The following is a 20,610-nucleotide window of genomic DNA, read 5'->3' as shown; positions in this document are numbered from 1 at the left end:
AACGTCCTTCTGCAGTATGCCAAATCCTGGACACCACTGAAGATTTCAAGAAGCTGTCGCGTGCAGAGATGGGAAGTTTCATGGCTTCAATTTTGTCATTTTTCACCAAATCTCACACTTGGAAGATATCCTCCAAAGCTACCCAGTCCACTGTTCTAAATGATGCCAGAGTACCCTGCACAGTACCTGCCTCCAAGGGTGCACAGACCCTATGACAGAAGGAGCTCACAAAGTAAAGCAGATTAGAGACAAAAAGTCACTTAGAGTTACTGCACCGCTATATCAGGTCTCCCCCTGGGTCCACAGCCTTCTGCTCCTTCCTCAACATCGTCACCACTGCTGAAGGTCCCAGGAAATTTGACATGGTCCACTCGTATGCTGTGCCCACAGCCAGGCTGCCTCTCTAATCGGGCTATCCCTGATTCCCTGGAGTTTATGGTTGTGCTATATTTATACTGGGTACAGTATTTTAATCAAAAGAAGCCAAACTCCTCTTCCATATGCAGTCATCTTAGCAAAGACAGGATGAGAAGGTAGCCACAGGGACATAAAGATCCTTTATGACTGAGATCTCTGGTATGTAAAGTTTGGTCACCAGGTGACCAAGGATGGTCATTGGGTGTAAGGAGCCTTCTTAGAAGGAAGGAATAGAAATCTGAACCCCTGGTTTTCCAGACTTGATACTAAGGACTCATATTGCCGTTGTCTTGCAAATCCCAGGTTAAGACTCAGTGCCAGAAAATGGCAATAAGGCTCCTTAAAAAGGCTTTGAGGAAAGGAGTCTAGGCTGGGAGACCTGGCTTCGCAGGAGGATTCAGGGGGACAGTCACTCAGAGAGTACTGGCTTTGGCACAGCATATGGCTGTAGAAGCATGTTGGGAGCTCTCCCAAGTTTGGCTTCCAGAAGCCAGGGCCTCCGGGATTGGAGATCAGTGGCTGAGCTCAGGAGTATAAATGGGGCATCTCTGGTCCAGCTTGGTTCTGAGACCCCGATGGTCTGTGCAAGAACGTGGACCGGCAGCCCAGCCATATCCACCACACTAAGAAGGGCAATGTCGAGCTGCCCCGTCACGCAGCATGGAGAAGTGGAACAGTAGCTGTCTAGCACCAGGGGAAGCAGGCCTCTTGTACCAAAGTAACCCCTTTGGGTTACTGCACAAATACAGCAAAGTTCCCAGCACCTGGGTCTGCAAATCCCCGACTCAGGCCATGACTGATGCGTCAGAGAGCCCGAGTTGCCCTGGGCAGGCTTCGCCCACCTCCTTGATCCTTGGCCTCCAGAGTCCCAGAGGATGCAGCCGTACGATAGCCCAGCTAAGCAGCGACAGCTTAAGGACATTAGGGAAGAGAGGCAAAAGAATAAGCTGGAAAAAAGGTCCCAGTGTTGAAGAAGCTGGAGAATAAATAGCAAGCTTTTTTTTTTCCCCACTGAGAAATTCAGGACACATCAAGGTAGAGATGCTACACAGATACTAGGAACAACAGCTGCTTAACCAGCTTGCGAATTCGAGGCTGCTACTCAATATCAGATTAACAAATGGACAGGAAACAACACTCTCTCCCATTTGCTTTTTTGTACAACACCATGATATACAACTCATCTGATCTTTACAAAGCCCAATGACAAAGATGGAGCCAGAACCAGCAGGTTCAACATCACAAAGATGAAGTGACTTATCTGAGAATCTATGGGGAACGCGATTCAATAGAGGAGAGGGTGCAACGTGTTAAGTGAATAGAGACCAAGAACCCAGACAAATAATAAATAATGGGCAAGGGAAGTGTTAAGGAAAGCTCGGCGTAGAGAGGAGCATTTGAAATGAACATTTAAGGAGGAGAAATCACTACAGAACAATATACACCCAGATGAGAACAGATCCTTTAGTTGTGAACTGCCCCACTGTAAAGTTGAGCCGATTCCGTACTCCGCTGGCCAGAAGGTCATTTCTTTACTAATGCAACCTAGGACCTCACTGAGTGCTTTGCAATCACCCGTGTCCATCGAGCAGTCCAACAAATCCCTGTTATCCTCACACACTGCAGCCGAGCCGTGCTGGCATTCGATGCTCACACCGCTGGTTCTCTGGTCCCAGCTGGGGAACTGCCCACATCCCCTGCCACGTCCAGTCTACCCGCCTAGCCTGTCAAGTGCCTCGATGCAAGATACAGACTGTCATCTGTGCCTTGGGCAATGGATGTGACCATGCCAATATGAGGTTAGAGGCCTGGGAGATGTGCCTAAAAATCACCCTGCACGTTCACTTCAAACCAACAGCTGGGGTTCTTTAGCAGAGTGAGACAACCAAAGGCAGCCACGTTTGCATGCTCCCGAAATTTAAAACCAGGCTCCTCCAGGTCACACTTCCCTCTGTTAACCTTGTCTCTATACACATACTTCCCATCTACACCCTCACTGCCCCCCCCCCCCCACATACACATACTCACATACACATTCAGAAGGGCTGGATCTGGTTAACTTCACTCATCTGCTCCACTCTGTGCCTACATAGTAAATTCAAGATGGCATCAGACTTCTGAATAGTATTGTACAGGATTCCAGAAGACTCCAAACATCTATTTCCCATGCATGTATTTGAAAACTACTCGAGAACTTCCTCTAGCAAAATAAAGGAATAAACCAAGTACAAGAAGATAATGGGATACAAGAAACAGCGGATCCCATCCAGGAGCAGTAAACGGAGGTTCTGGGATGACAGATGGTCAGCTAAGCCTTAAGAATGACTGGTCCGCATTATCTCAGCCCTGGAAGAGAGGTCTCCAGAGAAGAAGAAGGCTCGACAGAAAACTGGACAGGATAGCATGTTTGTTTGGGGAGGAGAAAGATCTATTTATTACACATAATAAAAAATTAAAATAAAAAAATTTTAAGATTTTGTATATTATATAAAAGTCTGGTGATATATTATATGTTTGTTATATATAATAAAATAATCTAAAAATTATATTTTACATATATATGTGTATATATGCACATATATACACATGTATGTAGTTGAATCTCAAACAGTGCAGGAGTTAGGGAGCTGACCACCCACATGGTCAAAAATCCACGTATAGGGGCACCTGGATGGCTCCATCGGTAAAGTGTCCGACTTTGGCTCAGGTCATGATCTCACAATCCATGAGTTCGAGCCCTGCGTCGGTCTCTGTGCTGACAGCTCAGAGCCTGGAGCCTGCTTCGGATTCTGTGGCTCCCTCTCTCTGCCTCTCTCTCTCTCAAAAATAAATAAAACATTAAAAGAAATTTTAAAAAAACCCACATATAACTTTGACTCCCCCAAAACTTAACTACTCATATCCTATTGCTGACCGACAACATAGTTAATTAACACATATTTTGTATATGTATTATATACTGTATTCCTACTATAAAGTAAGCTAGAGAAAGGAAAATGTTGTTAAGAAAATCATGAAGAAAATACATAAAAAACATCGTACTGGATTTATTGAAACAAAAATCTGTGTATAAGTGGACACGCACAGTTCAAACCCATGTTGTTTAAGAGTCCACTGTATTATATAAAATTATGGTAAAATATGCATAATAATAGTTTATATATATGTATAGGTGTATGTGTCTAGTAAATATACTAGCTATCTACCAGATATTATACATGTTATATAACTTTAAATATTCACTATTATATATATTACAATACATATTCTATACTATAGTACTATACCATAATTATATAACACTAAATACTGTATTATTATAGCATTGTACATATTATCTGGAAGATAGATGGTAGTTAGAGTAAGAATTTTTTTTTAAGGGAATTAGAAATGCCAGGGAAACAAAATGGTATTCCAGGAAGGCCATGTTATTCATAATTTACTACTTGAATATACAAAGAACTGTATTTACACATTCTTAATAACTAAAACACTCAATACTCCTTTAACAAAAGAAATTTAACTATAGTAACATGAGTGTTTTTGAAGAAAGAGAGAAGGTGGTTCAATAAAACTAAACCAATATCCATCATACAAAGAAGTCACCGTTATGTAAAGTAAATGGATCAAGAAACTGTAGCAAAAGTACATTGGTGGAAGTGTGACAGAAACTACCAGAAGAAACCACTCAATAACCAGAAGTGATTGCCTCTGGGGGATGAATCAAGTATGGAAGGAGCAATGAGTCCTAGCTGTTTCACTAAGCCTTTTGCAACTTAGTGATTTTTTAAAATTAATTTGTGTTTAATATGCTGAGAAAATTCTTTTAAGGCTTGAATTTTTTAAATATAGGGTTTATTTAAAAAATAACAGCATTTACTCATGTATGTTTTAAACTTTTATTACAACTAGCGTATAAACTAAAAACCTCATACGGACTGAGGGTCCTTGAGATTTCAGACTTTATGGCAAGCCTCAGGAAGAAACCATCAAAAAAAACATACAAGAAAATAAGGTACTTGCCTGCCTGAATCAAACATATCCTGAAAGCATTCGTGCTCAGGAAAAGGGATAAGGAAATAAGAGTTCACTAAATACAACAGGCAACTTCACTTCTAGAAAAACTGAGAAGTCGTGAGCCACCCTCAGATTTCTCCCACAATATTTATAATGCTTGGGATTCACTGCGCAATTACACGTGTCTCACTCAGCAAACAGTGAGTCCCATGAAGGCAGCAGCCACGCTGGTTGTGTTCACGCCACCATTCCCATACCATCTGGTATGGCTGCGAACACAGAAAGCATGTTGCCTACGTATCTGTTGAATAAGAGAATGGAAAAACTAACGATGATAACTTAAAAATCCAAATCCTTGGAAAAATTTGAAAACTCCCATAACTCTTGGGTCAAAGAAAAAAAAATAAAAGCCAGGATTATGGACTATTAACAAACCACAAACAGTGAGAAACACCATATGTTAAGCTATGTGATGAGGCCAAAACTGTACTGAGAGGAAAATGCATGGTTTTAAATTCTTCAAATTATGCAAGTGACAATATAAATGAATTAAACACTCAACTCAAGAAGCTATGTAAATGGGGCGGGGGGAGTAAGGGAAATTGATTCACAGATAAAATTAGGAATTGATAGGTTACAAAACAAAACTAAATACCAGACCTATAGAAATGATAACTAAACCCAGGTAAACCCTCTACAAATAGGGAAAAATGAGAGAATATACAACATTAGGATTGAGAAAGGGTCTGTGACTATAGATGCAAACTATACTAAAATTACAAGGTAAAAATCAAGTCCCTGAATTTGATATTAAATAAAGTGTCAGCTGCATGGGATAAATGGGACTCGTAAGCTACAGGGTCAAAAGCCAGGAAGACCACAAATCTTGGTCAAATACCTGAAGAAATAGATTGCTTTGGGAAATCTCCCTTATCACACCCTGGGAACCTATATGTGGCACTTGTATTTGACTAATGAAGAAAACCTCCCTCTTCTGGTAAATTGTTCAAATCTGGAAGCTGTCTCCGTGAAGGGAAAAAGAAAAAGTCCCTCCAAATCCTCTTTATGAGGACACTGGTATCTTGTTCCCTTGCCTTGAGAAAATACCATTTCTTGATACGTGGAAATGTTTTCCAACAGAATAACATTTCTTGATACGTGGAAATGCTTTTCGACAAAGAGTCTGTTGCTCCAAATATGTTCAAACTGGCTCAGAGTTCTACTTCGATTCCAGTGTCTACTGCTGGTATGGAAAGAATTTTTAGTGCCGTGGACAATCTATGGACCGATGGATTGAACAGACTGAGTATGGAATGAGTAAGGAGTGAAACGAGGACACTCAGAAGAAGTAATTTTTACCTCTTTCGATACAAACTATCAGTTTCTGAAAAATAAGCTCCAAAGTCACGTGTCTAATGTAGGCTATTAGCAATGGAGATGCATAAGTAACGTAAGGGAAAACTTGTGACTCTGGAATTTAGGACGTGCCTGGGCTAGCTGTCTGTCCCCGATTTGTCTTTGACTAAGGCCACTGAAAACTCTGTAAAGATAGAAATTAACTTGTGGAAAACATAGTCATGCCAACAATTCCTGTCCATAGAAAGACAAATTAGGTCTTGAGAAATGTCACTGATTATCACCCTGGGAATACGAATTTTGTATCCATTTAAAAATTATTTGGGGGCGCCTGGGCGGCTCAGTCAGTTAAGCATCCAACTCCTGATTTTGGCTCAGGTCATCATCTCATGTTTGTGGGGTCAAGCCCCATGTCAGGCTCTATGCTGACAGCACAGAGCCTGCTTGGGATTCTCTCTCCCTGTCTCTCTCTCTCTCCCCCTCCCCTGCTCACACGTGGTCATTCTCCTTCTCTCTCAAAAATAAATAAAATAAACTTTAAAAAATTACTTTGGTATTCCTTAACCTAACTATGAAAGTGTAGTACTCCGGATTCTCTTTTGATAATATCTTACTGGTTGCACTATCTTGCTGGTTCTGTCACCAATTAATGAGTTAAATAAAATCTTTGGCAAGTATTCATTTTCTATCTATGTGAGTCAAGAGTTTATCTCTTAAAAAATTAGCCTTTCACGGTTTACATGCACAGTTACATGCACAGTTTACATGCACAAATATATATATACATACACCACATGCATACATACATAATGTATAATCATAGAGGACAATTTTTATCATGTGTCTCCAATAATTTTGCTAATATTTTTTAATTCTGCTCATGGCAACACCAGGCAGACCTTCCCACAAAGCCCCAAGAGTAGAGCCAGAAGGTCGAGATTGGTCCCCGAATGGAAGTTTGCCAAGGGCCCATCCAGGCTGCAGAGCTGCTGTGGGTGGGTGAGGAGTCAGGCATTGAACGTGCACCCCCTTTGTCCAACCTGGTGGAGTAATGAAAAAGCCTAGCTAAAACGGGAAGGGTCAGAGACTCTATGAGAGGGCTCTACAGAGAACAAACTCCAACATGCAAAGGAGGAACTTCAGGAAGAGGCAGTCTTAGAAGTGGATCTCTAAGAATTTCAACCAGTAGAGACAGGGCTGGAGAGGTTCCAGAGGCCAAAAAAAAAAAAAAAAAAAAAAAAAAGCATGAACAGTGGCCTGGGGGTAGAAACACACAGGGATGCTCAAGGGAGCAGTAGTTTGGCAAAAACGTGTCAAGTGGTCAAGTGTTGCTTTGGACAAGACTGGAAAGGTCTCCTATGTCTACCGCAGCATTATTCACAAAAGCCAAAATATGGGAGCAACCTAGAAGTCCATCAACAGATAAATGGATAAGGAGGATGAGGTATTTACATACAAAGGAATATTACGCGGGAACATGGATGGACCTACAGGGTGTTATCCCAAGTGAAATAAATCAGACTGAGAAAGACAAATACCGTATGATTTTACTCAGAAACCAAGTGAATAAACAAAGAAACAAAAAGCTGAATCCAACCTGTAAATACAGAGAACAAATGAATGGTTGCCAGAGGGGCAGGGGTGGGGGGATGGGCAAAAGAGGTGAAGAGGAGTAGGAGATACAGGCTTCCAGTTATGGAATGAATAAGTCACAGGAATAAAAGGCACAGCATGAGGAATATAGTCAATGATACTGTAACAGCATTGTACAGTGACAGATGGTCACATAATACAAACTTGTTGCAACACTATGGTGTACCACCTGAAACTAATGTAACATTTTGTGTCAACTATACTCAAATAAAAAAAATCAGTAATAATTTTAAAAAGATTGGAAAGGTAGTAGAGAGATGGCAGCTTGCCATTTGGCAAAGTATGTTTTTGACGTTTGGATGCGGTATCCATTTGGACCCCATGGACACACGACACTACTCTTCTGATACTTCACCTCAACTTGCAAACAGGGGACCAGTCACAAGCAGCTAAGCATGAACGGCAAATACTAATCAAAGGGGAAAGAATGAGTTGACTGTGGCTGCATACGAACAGGAAATTCCTCTGGCCAACTCTTGCGTCTCTTCCTCACGTGACTGGGGGCACGGAGTCGCGATGTTGCTGGCGGGAGATGCTCCACTGGCCACCGCTGAAAGGTTTATGGTTTGTTTTCTGAGGTCAGGAAGTAGGTGTGAAGTAGGTATGAAACCTTTTGGTATCTGCTGTCGTTGCCAAAATGTCTCTACCATGTCCCCTGCACTCTGGAATATGCTCACCACCTGTGAGCGTTCTTCAAGCACCACACTCCCAAACGTGAGTTTCCCCCTAAAATACCTGTCAAGATATCCCAATCCTCTCATCCCTGCCATGCATCTCCCCTCACTCTCAGGGCTCGCTGGAGTCCAGGGTCAGGAATCCAAACGATGGTTAAAAATTGCCTAACATGGGGCGCACCTGGGTGGCTCAGTCGGTTAAGCATTGACTTTGGCTCAGGTCATGGTCTCACAGTTCATGAGTTCGAGCCCCACATCGGGCTCTCTGCTGTCAGCACAGAGCCTGCTTTGGATCCTCTGTCCTCCCCTCTCTCTGCCCCTCCCCTACTTGTGCTCTCGTGTGCTCTCTCTCAAAAATAAAACATTAAGAAAACTGGCTGACAAAGTATGCGTTCTTATAAAACTGGGGGTGGTGAGTGAATGTCCAAACGACCGATTAAAAAGAACGGCATCAAAACGGTTATATCAGAACTTCCCGCTTTGGAGGAGTGCTGGGTGCAGAGCCCCCAACCAAGCAAGGGGTGGGGGAGTGCTAAAAACGGGCTGTCACCAGGAAAGCGAAGACACTGGTGATGTTTTGGGGCAATCACTCCAGCAGCGGTGTGAGCGGCCAGAGACACCGGAAGCAAGGAGGGCAGCCCAAAGATGGTGGTGATCTCAGGCCAGAGATAACGAGGACTGGCTCATTTGAGAACAGTCAAAATGAGTAAGTAACAACAACCACAACCAAACAGTTTTTCGTCTATGTCTCACTGAATCCTTACCACAGAGGCAGGTCCAAGCCTCAGCCTGGGGATCCGGTTCAGGAGTCTATACTCAATCTGCACGGGACACTGCCCCTCACGTCTTGGCCCGGGGTCCCCACACCAGTGCAGGTCATGTGTCCTCGGACCCCAGGGCTGCCTGAGGTAGAGGCTGGGGTGACAGTTTCCCAGAGGTGACCTTTTTCACTCGTGCTTTCTCGGGGCTCCCCCAGGCCGAACAGAGATTTTCTGATGGGTGACACTCGAGGGTTCTCGGACTCCTACAGGTAGCTGAGTTCCAGCCCCCCGCGTGCACGGGGCCTGCAAGCTGGCCTCTGCTCCCAGGCACACGTGAGCTACCCTGGCGCCAGCTGCGAGGCCTACACACGGCAGTTTCCCTTCGCCGCGCTCGCTGTGCTGACTCGGAGAGCATGCTTTATCTCCAGCACATGGTGACTTCCCTTTCTTGGCTTCTAGTTCAGCTTTGCATCTTGGGTTTTAATTTGGTTGTATTTTATCCAGCATTTATTTGTGTTTGTGTGTTTGGAGCGGGCGATCGGGAGGGCGGGGCTGATCCCCGTCAGCTCAGTCTACCATACTGCCTCGAAGTCCAAAACACAATCTGCTAAGAGAGTCTTCTGGCACTCCCTATCACTCCCGGAAACCAAAGTTTGATTTCAGACACGCCAAGTGTGAGCTGTGAAAGGAACATGAGAGCAGAGGGCTGCATGGAGCAGGCGTGGGAACACGGGGCTAGGGCCGCAGAAGGAGGCTGCGCCTGAGTAGAGGAGACCGCCTGCACTGAGCACAGAAGTGACGGTGGTGTCCTCCGTGCCCTGAGATCCCAAGGGAGACAGAGTTGATGGGAGGGCGGGAATCAGAGCTGGAGCCTCACAGAACACTTCCACCCAGAGGGTGAGAGGAACAAAAGCGGTCAGGGAGGAGCCAGCCATCAGAAATGGAAGAAGAGGCCTCAGCCGGTGGAAGGAGATTTTTCAAGAAGGGGGTGACGAAACAGCCGAAGTTGTGGCAACGTAAGGAAGGTGAGGGTGAAAATGTCAGCACGGTTCATGACTGGGACCTTCTGGGAAGCAATGCAGGCACGGCTCTGAGGAAGGACAGAGGAACGAGTGATCGGAGGCACAAACCTTGGTTTCCTCTGCCCTCCATCTCCTCACCCCCTCACCCATCTTGCCAAGGCTCAGGGAAGCGTAAAACAGGCAGCCTATGCTTATGGCCATCTTCTTAACAACATCAGGGTGGGGGGTGTCCCTGGGGCACGACATCAGACAGAGGCAGAAGAGAAGCCTCCAAACCCCGAAATATGTGAATGCCACACATGTGCCTCCTCAGGACATCTGCAAAGTGGCTGTTCTCCAAACTGCAGAGCTTGATGACCCCGTGCCTCCCCCCACAGGTGTCTGGAGTGAGAGCCCCACTCCCCGGAGGTTCCCTTCCCGGGTCCCCATCCTGCAGACCAGGCCGCCTGGCCCACTGGCGATCGTTCCCCCCTGTTGCTGGAGCTGAGTCAAACTGCCTGGATCGATTCAGTAGGAAAGAGCAAATCACGACAGGAACGTGCAGAGAGTCAGCAGAGCGTGTGTGTGCGAGAGAGTGTGTGTGTGTGTGTGTGTGTGTGTGATGTGTAGCACATGACTATAATTACCGTAGAGAGTGACTCACCCAAACTCCAGGAACTCCATACCCCCAGGTCACTCGTCAATAAGTCGGTCTCCTCCCGGGACCACTCTGACCGGAGAAAAGGTTTCACCATCGTCCCTACTGCTCAGGCCCCAAACCTAGAAATCATTTTCATTCCTCTCCTTTCCTCCTCTCTGACATCCCATCCCACGAACCTGCCAGGTCTGCCTTCAGAGCACCTCCCCCATCGGTCTCCTCCTCCCCTGTCTGCTGCTGCCTCCCCACCCCGACCAACATCACCTCACTCCTGGATGCTGCCTGCACCTCCTGAGCAGGCCCCGTTTCCCATCGTGGCCCCTGCACGTCCACCCAGCTTGTTTCCACAAAGTAGCAACGGTAATTTAAAAAATAAAAAAACGAAGAGCAGCTGTAAACCAGACCGTGTCCGGCTCCTGTTTAAAACCCTTCCCCGCACTTGGACGAGAACCTGACTCCTGTCCCGGGCTCTAAGCCCTTCCCGATGGGCCCCTCCACAGCATCTTGCCTCTATCTCCTCCCGGCCCACAGTGCCCCTACCATGCTGACTCTGAGCTTCCTGATGGCACCAAGTTTCTTCCCACTGAGGGTCTTTGCACCGGCTGTGCCCTCATGCCGGCCCGGCCACCCCCTAGTGTCACTCGGGTGGTGACGTAGCGCACTCTTCCTTCTCAGAGAGGCCTGCCCTGAAGCCCCGCGTTCCCGCCGCCCCCGTCACCCTCTCTCCCACCCTCCTGCTTTGCTCTCCTGTGTCACTCTCACACCAGCTGACAGTACTCCACACACCCAGCAAACATTCATCCGTCTCTTCTAATACCAGCGAGACGGGGCTTGTGTTCACCCTCCTCAACAATGTGTCTGTCTCCTCTGAACAACACAAGAGCCCACGAAGGCAGAGCCCTTGCCCAGAGCCTCAGGGTCCGGCATGGAGAAAGCATTTGATAAATGTTTGATTTGCAGAATGAGTAAGAGCCGCAGGGTAGTGCGTACTCGGGAAATCAGAATTGACCATTGCTTAGGTCGCATGGCCTTGAGGCGGCCAGTGTTCCAAAGAGGCCCCAGTGCTGGGATGAATCAGACCCTGTCTGTGTTTTCCAGGCCAACAGAAGGTGACTCCCTCCCCATTTGCGCAGCAGCAGCATTTATTAGCGCCTGCTGTGTGGGAGCCTGTGCTCAGTGTCAGTCTCTGATCCATCCCAATTCCCTCAGCTACCGGCACCCCGCAGCCAGCCACGGACGGGTCAACAGGCTGCCCTGCCCTACAGCTAACAACCACCTGGCCCTCACTGGAGGTCATCCGTGGTGCAACCAAGGGGCACACCCATAAGTCCCTTCCGGCCAGGGTTCTCATTTATCCAGGGTTTCGTGCCACCCCAGGGACGGCACTCAGGGAGCTGGTCACACCCTGTCCCTGAGGGCCCGTGTGCCAGCCTCACCTCCCAAGAAACACGTGTGCCAATTTCTCCGTGCCCTGTGCCCAGCCTGATTCCGACATCACGTTCCGTCACTGACAAGCCACCCAGCACACTGGCCAAGAACGCGGACCATGCGGCCCAGCAGGGCGTCATACCAGCTCTGGTCCTCGCCAGTTCTGCGATCTTGGTCAGGCCACCACACCTCTTGGCACCTCAGTTTCTTTCTCTGAATAAATGGAGGCCATAAAAGCACTGACCTTCTTGTGCTGCTGTGGCGGTGGCTCCTGTGCTCCTGCCCTGCTCGGTGGGCCCACGGGGTCTCCCCAGTACCGCGTCAAGGGAAAAGTGGGGAGAGGGGAAACAACTCCTTTTTGGCAATATTTCTGCGGCTAATCTCATTACCAGAATTAACAGCAAGTGGAGGCTAAGACTCAGCACATTGAACAAATGCAGGACACACAACACGGGGACACTCAGCTGGGCCCCGGAGACCCAAGGAAAATCCGACCTTGTCATGTGAAAGAAGGCAGCTGAAAGGCAGAGGCAGACTGTAGATAAAACCACAGAGCAGACATGCTACGTGCTTGTGACGGCAGGTGTGGAAACAGAATCAGGAAGAAATGCAGCCACCGATTCCACTGCGCTGCGGTGATGTGGACGAAGGGGAAAGAGGATGAATGTGGCCCCCTGCATTTCCCAAACACTCCGTGCCAACCACTGGGCTGGGACCAACAGGGCAGGTGGGCGAGAGGTGGCCTGCAAGGCTCCCCTACTGGCCTCACCGACTACACAGCTCATGGGGGTCACTGGGATCACAATTGCACAGCCAGTAAGGTCTGTGCACCCCGAGCTCCGTAATTCATCTCTCTGAGTCCGCACATAGCTCCCAGCAGCCCGACAACCAACAACAGCATCTAAATAATGGAAAATTCATTTGAAAAAGAATCTCTAGGCAACTTTTGAAAAAAGCCTCATGGCTCAGATGGACTCGGGGACTCACAGGGCTGGCAACAACGGGAGAGACCAACGGCTTCCAAGCTTGCTCTCAATCTCCCAAGCCATTGCTCAACCGAAATTCACCCAGAAGCCCAGTACGTAAAACTGATGCGAACAGAGCGGCTCTGGCAGAAACAGTGCCAAGGTGTCTGCTTGGCACCCTCCTCCTCTCCCCCAGCCCTTGGTGGCCCCCAAGGCAGCTCCACGGAACCCCTGGGACTCCACGAAGCACTGACGTCAAACCACTAATCTAGGCCAACCTCTGAGTAGATACAGGGAATTGAGTCCCACAGAAGTCATGCTCTGAACGGTGTCTCAACACAAACCCGGTGTCTGACTCCAGGCTGAGACTGCTCGCTCCGCTTTGCTAGGGCTAGGTCTATGGAAAATTGCAATTTAAAAAAACAGGGCTCATTTCTGATCACCTACAACATAATCCTTAAGTGTTTTAAAGGCCCCAGAATTAGCCAAGTATGAAACAGAGCCCAGCCCCACAGACTGGCAGAAAGAAGTTCGGAAATGAGTTGCAGAAACACAGCTGACAAGTCCATATAGTTTCCTTCAGTTCCGCGGGACATAAACAGGTCTTGAAAGGCTTGGGCTGTGTGGCTGTGGGAGACCCTGGACCAGGCGGGCCAGGAGGTGAATACTAATGAGCTATGGAAATAGCAATTACTTCCCCCATGTCAGGCACTGTGCCAAGCTAAGGAGGATAAAGAGGTCTGAGATATTTTTAAAGTATTTTTACAGCAGAAAAACTTTCCTACAGACTCAATTATATAACTATCAGACTCCACCTCTGAGCTGAAATTATCCATGGCCTTCAGGAAAAAAAAAAAAAATCACTTCTCCCTACATGAGGGCCTCAGGTTTCTCCAGAGAATCTCTTAGCTGTACAGCCAGCAGCCCAGGGCAGCCGTGAACCATCAGCCCAGAGACCTTCCCGAGAGCAGTTCGGAGCCTGTCACAAGAATGCCAGCCAAGTGGAGGGCAGAAGTCATGTCGCCGACCCAGCCAGCACACATGAAGTCATAGGGTCCAGGAAGGTCCACTCGAGGGCGCTTCCGGCCCCAGCCATGATGGCGTCCTCACAACTTCCTTGTCCCGAAATGGGGCTGAAGTCCCTGAAGGACAGAAGATGCCTCTCTCGTGGGCAAAGGGCAGGCAGTCAGAGAAAGCCTTTGGAGGCTCAAGGAATGAAGAGCTTCAACCCAGTGAAATGAGAGCCAAAACTCAAAGGAATTAACTTACAGCCCAGGTTTTTGTCAGCCTGAAGATGGGTGCACTCTGTAATGCTGATACCACAGACATGAGAGAATGAAGGTTGTTGAGTTCTAGAAGTTTCTGAAAAAAGATATGGAATAGATTATTTTGCTGCTATAAACAACAGAACAAAAACACGCTCAAGTGTTACCAAATGTTGTCATATTTATGAAATTCAATTATACTTAAAAATATCTCATGTCGAAAATATAGTTCTAGGGAGTTCATAGAAACCATATGCTTTTTTTTTCCTTCAAACTGTCAAAAGGTGAGTCTACATCTAAAACACAAAATTTTACAAGCTGACTAGTCTGGTTGCTGGACAGAAACATGGCTCGGGAGAAGGCTTGATAATGTCATTTATGTCCTTTTTTTAGACGAACTGGAACTGTCCCAGCAGGCTTTTGTATACTGAGGCCTCGGCTGTGCCAACAATACCCACGTGGGTCCTCTGCAACTACCTTCCACCAGGCAGGAGAGGGGCTGAGGGAAGCTGTTACCGATCTGCACGGTCCCGCTCAGCTAGGGAGACGGAGCTCTGGCTTCTCGGTCACTTGACTGTGCTCCTTTGAACCAGACCCCAAGCTAGGGAGAACATTTGGATTCAATTCAGTCTCACACAAGTTCCTTACCATGGAAGACAAGAGAAGGGGACACAGCCGGGAGTAAGTACACAGAGATGTAACTGCTCCGTTCTCGGTTTCCCTCGGCGCGGAGGGAAACCTAACAGGACTGGGGCTCCGCGTCTCATCCTCGGGAGCCGGTGCAGCCTGGGCTAGTGAGCGGGTTTGAGGAAACCAAGAGATCTGGCTCCAATCCCAGCTCCCACCACTTGTGTGTCCTGCAGCGAGTCACCTGAGCCTCATACTTAACAAGGAAGGTAACCACGGCACCCACCCTACCCAGGATGGTGCATGCAACATGCCAGACCAGTGCCCGGCACCGGGGTGAGAGCTCTAGGAAGGCTGGGGAACCCGCCTGTGTGTTCCCAGAGCAGTGTGCACACCTCCTTAGCACACTGGACCATGTGGACCCTTGCTTCTACCTGTCTCTGCCATCGTATCCCTAGTACGTCGTACAGCACACAGTAGGGCTTATGGAATGAACAAATAAACGACAAGCCCTTATGCCTAGTCCTCACGGCCCTGTCCCTACTGAGATTTCTCCCTTACCACACAAGTTAATACTTCATTTCATACATCTTGTAACAATCTCTAATTGTTCCCTGTGTGTATTAATAGGTTCTCCGAGAGAAGTGAATTTCATCCTACATATCTGAATTGCCATGCCTGTCACACAGTTTCTTTTAGAGCTGAAGGCCCTCTGGGAGATCACCTAATCCACCCCTTTCATTTTGTAGATGGGATGGCAAGGTCCAGAGGAAGGGGAGCCTAGACAAGAACACAGCCAGGGCACAAGGCCAGGATGACGAGCCACCGCTGGAAGACGGCAGAGGTTAAGGAGGGATAGTCTGGGCACCGTCAGCTCGTTTCTTGAAAGCACCAGGTGGGCTGGAACTTTATCCGCTTTCTCCCGTGGCCCAGCGTAAGCTCACTGCCAGCAGCAAGCATCGCAAAGCCCAGCACAGTTCCAAATTCTTCAGAACACACAGGGCGTGCTAGTGTCTGCTGCCCCGGGCATACTCATAGATCGATGCCCTTGCCCTTCCCACGAGGGGTGGGAGAGCCGCTCCCCTGAAAGCAGAGACAAGCCCCAGTTCACTGGCTGCAGGGCCCCGGGCATGGACGCCCACCTCCCTACACCCCTCCTCCCCGCTCTGGAAGTGGCCTTCTAACAAAGTGAACCTCAAACGTGACCATTTCAGGAAGGTGGCTGCTGAGGTGCCTGGCTCGTGAAGGGCAATCAGTAAAGGCCAGCTGGCCCGGGGACTGGGTGGGGATGCAACACGCACACACACCCCACAGCGAACCAGACAGCACAGCAGTGCGCCGCCCAGACGTGGGTAAGCCCGGCGGTCAGGAGCTGCGTACGGCGAGGAGCTGGCAGGGCCGTGGAAGTGATGACAGTGGTCAGGGGAAGCCCATGCTGTCACTGCCTGGGCTGGCAGGCGTCAGGGAAGAGGAGGGGAAAGGCGGGGTGCAGACGTAAGCCCGGTGCTCAACAACCTGCAAGGACAGAACCTATTTGGGCAGGGGCAGAGGTGGGGGTGAGAGCCAGCAGGGTCACGGGGCCCAGGCCTTAAACTCAGGATGCGGTGGGATGAGCTCTGCTGACTAGGGACAAAACTGTGCAGGGTGTGATGGTATCACATAACCCGTCACCCCCCCAGGAAGGGCTAAATCTGAAACAGAGGATGGAGGGACCCCAGAGGGAGCCCCCAGGGCCCCACAGAATGGCCAGCTAAAGAGAATAGCTGGCTGCCATGGTAACGGGTAGCAGGCCACAGTGCGATGCGTGCACGGGGGCAGGGAGGCTGAGTGGGCACCTAGGCCCATCTTACAGCCTGGAGAGGTCAGGTCACAGCCTTCTGTTTGAACCCTGGGCCCAGCAGGCCCAGAGCAAAGCAGCTCCCAAAGTACTGAGGAAACACACTCTGAAACAAACAGGAAGGAAGGAAGGAAGGAAGGAAGGAAGGAAGGAAGGAAGGAAGGAAGGAAGGAAAAAAATAAAACATCTTACCTTGGCTATTTTCACAAAATGGCTCAGGATTTCTGCCCTTATTTTTAAAGTCTGTGCTGTTAGAATTTCTCGTACAACCCAAAAACTGACCTGTAAAGTCAAATACAGCGGTTAAATGCCGGACCACCCACGTTGCCCTCGCCCACCACAAACGGGGATTTCCCAGAGGCCGGGAAACTGGAAGAGCCCAGCCTTCCAGCCTGGGGGTGCATGTGGTTGAGGGTCCCTTTACGTACAACATCTAGCCTACAAATGGCTCCCTCCTTCAGCACCTCCTCTCCAACATGCACAGCGGTGCTGAGAGAGACAAGTACTTTCCTCATCGTCCAGGGGAGTTACTGGGCCTCCGTGACATAGTAATCTCTCTGAAGTCGCTGCAGGGAATTCTGAGATGCACCAGACAGATTTCTGCTCAGAAGGACCCCAGTTGTGGGAAGACCACGGATGGATGGTTGGATGGATGGAAGGACCAGTGGCCAGACTAAGGGATATGTACATGGGCAGTACCACCCATGAGATCTATATCCCCAGGCAGACCCAAGACGAGAAGGATTCACCAGTATTTGCACAACTGTAAGAAATTTAATTTTCTAGGAGAGGGTTCGCCCAGTAAGTTAAATGATACAAAAGCATCTTTCAAAGTTCTATAAAGCAATGCAGGTGAAGAGACAGGTTTTTCTGAAGACTACACATGCCAGAAGGACACAATGGCACTTTGGGCTCAGAACACTGTTTATGCCTGACCTCTCACAGAAATCAACATCCCCAAGCCCCTTGAATCTTTCTGGGAACAAGCACATTCTCTACCAGGGTATCGTTGACTCACGTGACACCTCAGGGCAACACAAAAGGGGCTTCGTGCCAAGAACCTCTAGGAAGTGTCCCACTACTGTAACAACAGTGCTGTGTGACACATAGACACCCAAGGGTGGATTGACAGCATGACTAAGAGAAAGAGAGAGAGAGGGCTGAGCAGGGTACGGGGTTGGTTGTGTGGAGTTGAAAGGAACTTAAGGCATGTAAAACCTCTAAATTTTACAAAGAAAAACGGGGATATTCCAGACTTAACAAGGCACATTTACTGCTGCAACCAAATTTACTCTCTTCCCTGAAATAGTCACTTTTCAATGCGAAAACAAGAGAAGAGTAACCAAGAATAAAAAATTTGCTTTTTATGTTAAGCAGGAATATTATAGAAAAGTTTTTTTTCTGCGTAATTATCTGTGGTCGCCTCCAGGACATGCCTGGTTTTCCATAGAATCATTTTTTCCAAGGAATTGCCTAAAATTAAGTTCAGACTCCAAAGTTTTACTAGCCAGTTATGGAAGAAAGACTTTCTGAACACCAAGTGACATGCCCATAAACCTTATATTTTAATACACGCACATTTTTATGCCACATAGCCTCAAGTGTGATAGTTTATATGTATAATTTAATAGATTCCTGCATGCCCCAAAATCACACAGATTTAAGGCATAATTATGGAACATGGCAGAGTTGACTCTGATCTGCAGCACACGGTAAGCAGAAGCAACTCTGAGTCAATTCAATTCGACAGATTTTCATGAAGCCTGTACTGTGTGCAGACTTGACACTATGAGTCCAGACCCTATCAGTCCTTGCCTGGTATGGAAGGCACCAAAGGAAGAGGCAGGACCGTCCCCAAATCACCTGGCGATCATGGACACGGAAGAATTTCAACCTAAGTGGACTAGAACATGGGGGAGGTAATGATAGGGGAAGGCTTGCTGGAAGAGGCAGGGCTTGAAAGATGGGTAGACTTCAAACAGGTAGAGACGGGATTAAGGTACGGCTGTATACACCATGACCAGGGAGAGCTGAGCGGACCGACTGGTCTGGTGTTGTGGGTGCTCTGTGGGGTCAAGGTAGATGGGGGAAATTAACGCTAGAAAGGGCATCGAAGGCCAGAATGTGGGGGTCTGGTGCAACAAGATGGCAAGAAGGACCTTAGGTGCTATTCTACATGGGGAGACTTCCATAGGTTTCCAAGCCAAGGAAGAGAGTCTTCTGTAGGGGCAGGGACACCCATCAGGAACCTGATGCAATGGTCTAAGTGACAGGCAGGAGGCTTCCGCTAGGCCCATGTTGAAGGAGATGGGAGAGAAGGGGCAGGTAGGAAAGACATTACAAAAGTAGAATCAAGAAAGTTTCAAACATTTTTTATTCTCTTCTCTACCTACAAAATTGAAGAGAAGTTTAAGGCAGAAAACAAAGGACACAGAGATAGGCACAAAAGGCAGAAATCATTCGCGACCTCATTCTCATACACAGACCATGATGATGGACATCGTGGTTTGTGTCCTTCTTCTCTCTTTTCCATATGTCTGTCTTTTTCAGTTAAATTGGTATATATTATTCCACCTGAATAATATTCCACCTTAGGGAAATATCATCATTAAGTCACCTCCTCTTGTTGGGTAGGCTACTTCTAATTATTTTGTTGTACTGAACAATGCTGTGGTAAGCATATTTACACATAAATCTTTATACATTTTTAATTATGGTCTTAGGGTAAATTCTAGTAAGGTGGAGTGAATAAAAGTATGTGTACCTTTTTTCAAAAGCACATATAAAAACTTGGCCTCCAAAAGGTCTATTTGCTTATCCATCAACAAGTTTGAGCTGATCCACAGCCCCCTGCACAAAGAGGTTATTGCAATTTTTTTTTTTTTACTAACCGAACAGGCAAAATAATATCTCATTGTTTCTATTTTGCATTTCTTCCATTACTATTCAATTAACATATCTTTTGTACTTTTTTTTTTTCAGTTTTTTGTTACAAATATTTATAGGCCATTTGTACTATCTGCCCTGTGAATTACCTGCTCGGAAACTTACCCATCTTTCTATTGGGACAGCTGTCCTCTTACTACTGATTTAGTAAAGTTCTTTGTGTATTAAGGAAAATACATTAACCCCTTGTGGGTCATGTATTGTGCCAAGAACGTAGAGAAACTGGTACTATTTTACACTGTTTTGGGGAGTATAAATTTATAGGACCATTTTGGAGAGCAACTTAAATATAACTTGAAAGATGTTAAACTTCCATTCTCCCTAGAATTTTTGTTTTATGAAAACACAGAAATTTAGAGGAACTAATGTAAAAGAATTCACCAAAGTACTGTTCATAAAGTAAAAGAACAGAAAAGAAATGGCCATTAATAGGAAACTTTTACGTAAATAATAGTATCACCTCAGACTCTGGAAAGAAGTCACTATAGAAGGAAGTGAGCTATTGGAATTATTCTGCATAGGAAATTTGTCTATTCTTCCCCGTTTATTTATGCAATCACTTATTTATATCAGAAAAGACTCATGGATACCTACTTTACACTTGGGATGATAACCCAATACTATGTTATTTATTTTCTTGCTCAAATTATTCCAGCTTTGGTCATTGAAAGCTCTTTCAGTTGGCTCCTATGTTCCTTTGACCTACCCAGCATTGTTTTAGTGGGTTGGCTGGTTGGTTGGTTTGAGCACTTCCTTATTTTCTGGAACTACATGATGCTATAGGCTCATCGAGATGCTATTGCCCCAGGATTAAACCAGCCATTTCTCCAAGGAGCCTTGGTTCCTTTTGTTAGAGAATGGTATGAGGAAACAAGATCTGGGTGCTGGGTGTACTTGTTGCTACTGGGCATCAATGTTTCTAGGTTCTCTCAGCTGGGAGAGCAAGTGAATATATGCATACGTGTGTGTGTGTGCGTGTGTGCGTGAATACTAACATGTACATAT

The 20,610-nt window shown here is 47.0% G+C and overlaps 1 protein-coding gene across 13 annotated transcripts in view; it reads right to left on the bottom strand.

Annotated features, from left to right (window-relative positions):
* Positions 1-20,610, bottom strand: part of RALGPS1 (Ral GEF with PH domain and SH3 binding motif 1) — a 311,034-nt gene that overhangs the window by 147,284 nt on the left and 143,140 nt on the right. For all 13 annotated transcript variants that reach the window (XM_078436478.1, XM_081790947.1, XM_078436474.1 and 10 more), the window contains 2 exons: positions 16,852-16,941; positions 14,200-14,292 (listed from right to left, as the gene is read on the bottom strand). In XM_078436478.1, coding sequence (XP_078292604.1) covers positions 14,200-14,292; positions 16,852-16,941 — 183 coding nt within the window. The remainder of the gene's footprint in view (positions 1-14,199; positions 14,293-16,851; positions 16,942-20,610) is intronic.

This window comes from Panthera onca, chromosome D4 (assembly GCF_046562875.1).
Source record: "Panthera onca isolate mPanOnc1 chromosome D4, mPanOnc1 haplotype 2, whole genome shotgun sequence".
NCBI lineage: Eukaryota > Metazoa > Chordata > Mammalia > Carnivora > Felidae > Panthera > Panthera onca.
This window is presented reverse-complemented; position numbering and strand designations above follow the sequence as displayed.